The 8159-nt window shown below is 38.9% G+C and overlaps 1 protein-coding gene across 1 annotated transcript in view; it reads left to right on the top strand.

The window, feature by feature from the left end:
• Positions 1-4616, top strand: part of LOC128685522 (opioid-binding protein/cell adhesion molecule-like) — a 516529-nt gene extending 511913 nt beyond the window's left edge. The window contains exon 7 of the mRNA XM_070083057.1: positions 4244-4616. Coding sequence (XP_069939158.1) covers positions 4244-4377 — 134 coding nt within the window. The 3' untranslated portion in view covers positions 4378-4616. The remainder of the gene's footprint in view (positions 1-4243) is intronic.
• The last annotated feature ends 3543 nt before the right edge of the window (positions 4617-8159 follow it).

Genomic DNA, 8159 nt, shown 5'->3' with positions numbered 1-8159 from the left:
AGTCACTAGTCTCGAGATTTCCTGTCATTTTCTTCCAGTCAGTTTGTCTAAAGTTAAAATCTCCCTTTAATACAACATTTTCATATGTAGACGCCTTATGAATTTCGTCCCAAAGCAGCTTACTGCACTCCCTGTCAAGATTTGGGGGCCTATAAATGACACCCAAAATTAATTTGTCACGACCCTCGAGAAACTGTAGACAGATTCCGTGTCGCATGCTTCTAATCTTATATCTTGTCTAACACAACAATTTAAATTATCTATGACTTACATTATCACTGCACCACCCTTCCTATTGACCCTATCAGTGTGGAAAAGTTTATGGCCTTGTATGTGGGATTCAGAAGGCATTTCTCTATCTTTTATTGTGAACCAGGTCTCCTTTATAGCAATAATGTCTATCTTTTTTTTTAGACTCCTACTATTATTATAGTAAACCTTAAGGGAGCCAGTCACTCTCTGCCCTCTACTATCTCTCTTTGTTTGTTAATTAATTGCTTTGCCTTTACTAGCAACTTTATTTTAAATATTGTCTATAAAACATATCCCTGAGGTATCCTGGTAATATCTGCTGTTTCCAGCCCTTGTACTGCAGCTTGGTTGTTTTCCACACACACCCATACCTCTATAATCTATCAATTTAAAGCACTGTCCACATATCTTACCTGTGAATCACCCACAGCCAGAATGGTACCTTAAACCTCGCTAACTACTGAAGTATACTCATCCTGGAGAACAGAGAATATTTCCTACCTTCAGATCTTCTCTATTAAGCTTCCTTATCTTGATAATTCAGCCATTAGTAGAGACCGCGTTCCACTTGAAGCGGTTGCCACTCTTCAGCTCACTATTAGTAACCTTTTCCTCCACACCGACTCTATCCTTCGCACAATCACTCCCAAATCCATCTAAGAGAATTTTCATCATCTTATTTTCCTCTTGGAGAAGTAGAACGTCCTCAATCCACACAATAACCTGAGATTCCATAACACTGCAACAAGCAATGGTTCTCTATAACGCTCCACATTATTCCCCCAGACAGCTAGGACAGGATGACCTTCCGAGACCACTGACCACAGCGTACTGACCACTGACCTCAGTGTACTGACCACTGACCACTAACCTCTGTGTACTGACCACTGATCTCAGCATACTGACCACTAACCTCTGAGTACTGACCACTGATCTCAGCATACTGACTACTGACCTCAGCGTATTGACCACTGACCTCAGCGTACTGACCACTGACCTCAGCATACTGACCACTGACCTCAGCGTACTGACCACTGACCTCAGCACACTGACCGCTGACCTCAGCATACTGACCACTGACCTCAGCGTACTGATAACTGATCTCAGCGTACTGACCACTGACCTCAGCGTACTGGCCACTGACCTCAGCGTACTGACCACTGACCTCAGTGTACAGACCACTGACCTCAGCGTACTGACCACTGACCTCAGCGTACTGACCACTGACCTCAGCGTACTGACCACTTACCTCAGCGTACTGACCACTGACCTCAGCATACTGACCACTGACCTCAGCGTACTGACCACTTACCTCAGCGTACTGACCACTGACCTCAGCGTACTGACCACTTACCTCAGCGTACTGACCACTGACCTCAGCGCACTGACCACTGACCTCAGCGTACTGACCACTGACCTCAGCGTACTGACCAGTGACGTCAGCGTACTGACCACTGACCTTAGCGTACTGACCACTGACCTCAGCGTACTGACCACTGACCTCAGCGTACTGACCACTGACCTCAGCGTACTGACCACTGACTTCAGCGTACTAACCACTGACCTCAGCGTACTGACCACTGACCTTAGCGTGCTGACCACTTACCTCAGCGTACTGACCACTGACCTCAGCGTACTGACCACTGACCTCAGCATACTGACCACTGACCTCAGTGTACTGACCACTTACCTCAGCGTGCTGACCACTGACCTCAGCGCACTGACCACTGACCTCAGCATACTGACCACTTACCTCAGCGTACTGACCACTGACCTCAGCGTACTGACCACTGACCTCAGCGTACTGACCACTGACCTCAGCGTACTGACCACTTACCTCAGCGTGCTGACCACTGACCTCAGCGTACTGACCACTGACCTCAGCGCACTGACCACTTACCTCAGCGTACAAACCACTGACCTCAGCGTACTGACCACTTACCTCAGCGTACAGACCACTGACCTCAGCGTACTGACCACTTACTTCAGCATACTGACCACTGACCTCAGCGTACTGACCACTGACCTCAGCGTACTGACCACTGACCTCAGTGTACTGACCACTGACCTCAGCGTACTGACCACTGCCCTCAGTGTACTGACCACTTACCTCAGCGTACTGACCACTGACCTCAGCGTACTGACCACTGACCTCAGCGTACTGACCACTGACCTCAGCGTACTGACCACTTACCTCAGCGTACTGACCACTTACCTCAGCGTACTGACCACTGACCTCAGCGTACTGACCACTTACCTCAGCGTATTGACCACTTACCTCAGCGTACTGACCACTGACCTCAGCGTACTGACCACTGACCTTAGCGTACTGACCACTTACCTCAGCGTACTTACCACTGACCTCAGTGTACTGACCACTGACCTCAGCGTACTGACCACTGTCCTCAGCGTACTGACCACTTACCTCAGCGTACTGACCACTTACCTCAGTGTACTGACCACTGACCTCAGCGTACTGACCACTTACCTCAGCGTATTGACCACTTACCTCAGCGTACTGACCACTGACCTCAGCGTACTGACCACTGACCTCAGCGTATTGACCACTTACCTCAGCGTACTGACCACTGACCTCAGCGTACTGACCACTGACCTCAGCATACTGACCACTGATCTCAGCGTACTGACCACTTACCTCAGCGTACTGACAACTGACCTCAGCGTACTGACCACTGACCTCAGTGTACTGACCACTTACCTCAGCGTACTGACCACTGACCTCAGCGTACTGACCACTTACATCAGCGTACAGACCACTGTCCTCAGCGTACTGACCACTTACCTCAGCGTACAGACCACTGACCTCAGCGTACTGACCACTGACCTCAGCATACTGACCACTGACCTCAGCGTACTGACCACTTACCTCAGCGTAGTGACCACTTACCTCAGCGTACTGACCACTTACCTCAGCGTACTGACCACTTACCTCAGCGTACTGACCACTTTCCTCAGCGTACTGACCACTGACCTCAGCGTACTGACCACTTACCTCAGCGCACTGACCACTTACCTCAGCGTACTGACCACTTTCCTCAGCGTACAGACCACTGTCCTCAGCGTACTGACCACTGACCTCAGCGTACTGACCACTTACCTCAGCGTGCTGACCACTGACCTCAGCGTACTGACCACTGACCTCAGCGTACTGACCACTGACCTCAGCGTACTGACCAATTACCTCAGCGTACTGACCACTTTCCTCAGGGTACAGACCACTGTCCTCAGCGTACTGACCACTGACCTCAGCGTACTGACCACTGACCTCAGCGTACTGACCAATTACCTCAGCGTACTGACCACTTTCCTCAGCGTACAGACCACTGTCCTCAGCGTACTGACCACTGACCTCAGCATACTGACCACTTACCTCAGCGTGCTGACCACTGACCTCAGCGTACTGACCACTGACCTCAGCGTACTGACCACTGACCTCAGCGTACTGACCACTGACCTCAGCGTACTGACCACTGACCTCAGCGTACTGACCACTGACCTCAGCGTACTGACCAATTACCTCAGCGTACAGGCCGCAAAACCTTGATAGGAAACCTTGTAAACCCCTATGAACGAAATTTATAATGCATGTAAATACGAGAATTTTGTGTTAATGGAGGATTTTAACTTTAGACAAACTGATTGGAGTGACACTAGTAGCAGGTGACACTAGTAGCAGGTGACACTAGTAGCAGGTGACACAAGCAGCAGGTGACGCTATTAACAAGTGACACTAGTTGCAGGTGATACAGGCAGAAGGTGATACTAGCAGTAAGTGACATTAGTAGCAGATAACACTAGTAGTAGCTAGCACTATCAAAAAGTGACACTATCCGGTGGAGATACTAGTAGCAGGTGATATAACACTCATGTCTTTCTCTTCAGGTGATTACTAGCAGATGGCGATACTAGTAGTAACATTAGCACTCATAACTTCCTCAACAGCTAGCATTAACCCTTATATCTTCCACAGCAGGTGATACAGTAGCTGCAGTACAGCGAAGAGGCCACCCTGCAGCCACCGCAGACACCTCAGGTGTTGTGAGGTTTGCGGCCACTTTGTGCACCTGCTGCCTGGCTCTCCTCATCCACCTCCCAACCAGATGATCTTCCGGTCACCCACTTGCTTTATAAAAATGAATATATGTATATAAATATATCTTTAGATTTGGAAGAATGTATGAACATGCATATAAACAGATGATATTACAATATGCAGAAGAACCACTGTGAAAAAACTGAATTTTCAAGCGATTTCGTGACTTCTCACATTATCAAGGAACAATAAAAATTAAACATCAAAAGGAAGGCATATAGAAATGAATATATGTATATGTCTATAGATTTGTAAGAATGTATGAACATGCATGTATATATATATATATATATATATATATATATATATATATATATATATATATATATATATATATATATATATATATATATATATATATATATATATATATATATATATATATATATGTATGTATATATATATGTATACATTTTTATATGCAATAAGATCACAGTAAACAGGTGATATCACAATATGCAGAATAACCACTGTGAAAACAGCGAATTTCCAAGCGCATTCGAAACTGTTCACATTACAATGGAAGTATAAAAATAAAACATCATGAGGAAGGCATATAAGGGACAAGACTACACCTCACAGTCGCATCACAACACCCGACTCTGTGAAACACAACTGATACTCTACCCAAGCATTAAGATTTTTTACTTGTCTAGTGTATTATTATATTCTTCCCAAATTTGTATTAATTATAAGTGAATCCAATTTATATAAACCAAAAGAAATATTCATATTGTTTTCTAAACTGCTTTCTATGTAACATGATTCAATTATTTTTCTGTCGACCATGGATTTGCCTGATGTAACTTTCTCAGTCTTTTGAAAATCAATTGGATGGTTAAAAATCTCCCACAAGAATAAACTAAGCATTAGAATTCTGTCCAGTTCTATTGCTATATTTATGTTATTTCAGTCTTAGCTCAAGACTTCTGCCAGTCTGACCTTAATAAACTTTATCACATATTTTACGAGGAATCTTATAGACACACCCGTAAAAATTTTGGGGGGAATTTTTTATCAAAAGTTTTTATACTGTATGAAATTTTTTTAAATACAACTTTGATATCAAAAGTCATAAGAAGAGAAGGCATATCAACTAAGTTTTCACGTTAAGGGAGAATCAACATATTTTTAGTTAAATAAGATTGGTTGTCCCTTTTTGAGTTGTAAAAAGTATATCTAGCAATTTTAAAGGAATTATCAATTAAATTTCTTGGGTCTTTTAGATCAAAGGCTATTTCATAATTTTTTCAGATATCCTCATGTATGAATTCTGGACTAAAAACACGCAAAGAATGTCAGTATAGTATCAGTTGTGTTTCACAGAGTCGGGTGTTGTGACTGGACTGTGAGGTTTAGCCTTCTTCTTTATGCTTTCTTGTTGATGCTTTTATTTTTATAGTTCCTTGATAATATGAGAAGTCACGAAAACGCTTGGAATTTCATTATTTTATTTCACACTGGTTGTTCTGTATATATATATATATATATATATATATATATATATATATATATATATATATATATATATATATATATATATATATATATATATATATATATATATATATATATATATATATATATATATATATATATATATATATATATATATATATATATGTATATATATAACTCATTTAAAATTACTTTTTTTCTAAAATTTTCTCTTATACGCTTAAAGATAAGTTTTTTTTTCGTTTATGTTAATGTAAAATTAACAGTTATTAAATTAAGCGCAATTTAATTTAGCATAATCCAACTAAATATATTTTAGGTAAGTTTGCAAAACTGTAATAATAAACAAACACAATGATATATTTTTGTCTTAGGTTCTGAATGATTTTTACGAAATAAATGCATACACGAATTTTCGCTTACCTTATTCGGCAAGAAGAGCGTTGCTATTTAAGCCAAAATCGCAAGTTTTTACCTATCCTGTACGAAATATATATATATATATATATATATATATATATATATATATATATATATATATATATATATATATATATATATATATATATATATATATATATATATATATATACATATATATATATATATACATACATATATATATATATATATATATATATATATATATATATATATATATATATATATATATATATATATATATATATATATATATATATATATATATATATATATATATATATATATATATATATATATATATATATATATATATATATATATATATATATATATATATATATATATATATATATATATATATATATATATATATATATATATATAGTGTCTTTCTGTGTCACAAACATTTAAAACGACAGTTGTATACATCTCACTGCTTCTGTTTCCATCTAGTTCATAATACACATTTAACTTTGTATTCATGAATGTGTATACACACTCATCTGAGTTTTCTTATCTCTTAAATGTTCTTATATTGTTTCATTTCGTCTACCTGGGGAAGTATGTGAGTTTAGTTTCTTGGTAAGTCATGCGTGTTGTAACAGGCGACTAGCATACCTGGGAGATGTTAGTTGTGCAGCCTGAGCGGCTAGTTTATTGTTCAACTTGTGCTCATCCTGTGAGGTCACAACTAATCTTTGTCACACCCAACTTAGCATATTATTTCATCACTTGAAAAAATATTAGTCATTTCATATTGTGAAATTACTTCAAATAGTTAAAGTGTACAGTATCTTATCGAATTTAATCTTAGAAGATTATAACCTATTTCCTCCGAGAAACATAGTCATATTTTGATTTCAGTCTCTGTAAGACTTGTACATTAAACTAGTCGTTGCGATATGTAGATAGAATCTCAAAATTTCAGACATCTTATTAACAATGTTCTGCCACATCCTGTGAGCCTCGCACGAAGGTGTCTCTGGAAGGTTGAATGTTTTTTACACTAATGTGATGATGCTCTATTGCATGGTCCTGCTTTTTTCATATACTTTGCATGTTATGTCAGTGATATCGCCATACAAACCGTACTCCCAGAGATACCCAAAGCAGTTTCATTACTTTGCAATCTAATGACTTTGTTACTTTCTCAAAAGATATGTTTAACTTGATACATTTTATTTTGATGGATAATGGATATGCAAGTTTCTCTCTGTACTGTTCATTTTCTTCCGGCTAGTTAACTAGTTCCTTTCTGATAATGTTTCGTAAACTTCTATCTGATAAAAAAGCAAAATTATACATAACATTCTGATAAAAAAGCAAAATTATACATAACATTCTGAGTTTTTTATAGTTCATGTTAAACTAATTTATCAGCTTTATCGTGCTCCTGGAAACCTAAGTGGAAAATCCACAAAAGCATAACTGGATTCCCTTAGTTAATAATTTGTGTATAACTGTGCCTAGCCTCATTAACAAGCTTCATAAACAAGTTTGTAGCTACTTAGAGAAAGTAATAAGGAAAGAGAGCGAGTTAAAATTAACTATGTGTGGTCATAGTTTCCCTCTGTCAAAGTTAAGGGATCCATCAGCGTAGAAAATCTTTATCCTAAGGCAGTGTATGTCTTCCAGAGCATTGATTTTACAAATTAATTGAAATTGAGGATAGTGCATGATTATTTTCATGGGAAGATAGGTGGACATAGTGATATCAAAAGCTTTCATCTCCCAGGGTGACGGGTAATGTTATTGTTTCCTGTCATGATGCAGTTCACGTAGTCCAAACAATTTCTTTTGTATGTGGATGTTATTTGAATTTATCTTGATTTACTTGTCCCATGAATTATGTGTGCCAGTAACCCTGCATAAATTATTATAATTAGGGACA

The sequence above is a fragment of the Cherax quadricarinatus genome, chromosome 8, assembly GCF_038502225.1.
Source record: "Cherax quadricarinatus isolate ZL_2023a chromosome 8, ASM3850222v1, whole genome shotgun sequence".
NCBI lineage: Eukaryota > Metazoa > Arthropoda > Malacostraca > Decapoda > Parastacidae > Cherax > Cherax quadricarinatus.
This window is presented reverse-complemented; position numbering and strand designations above follow the sequence as displayed.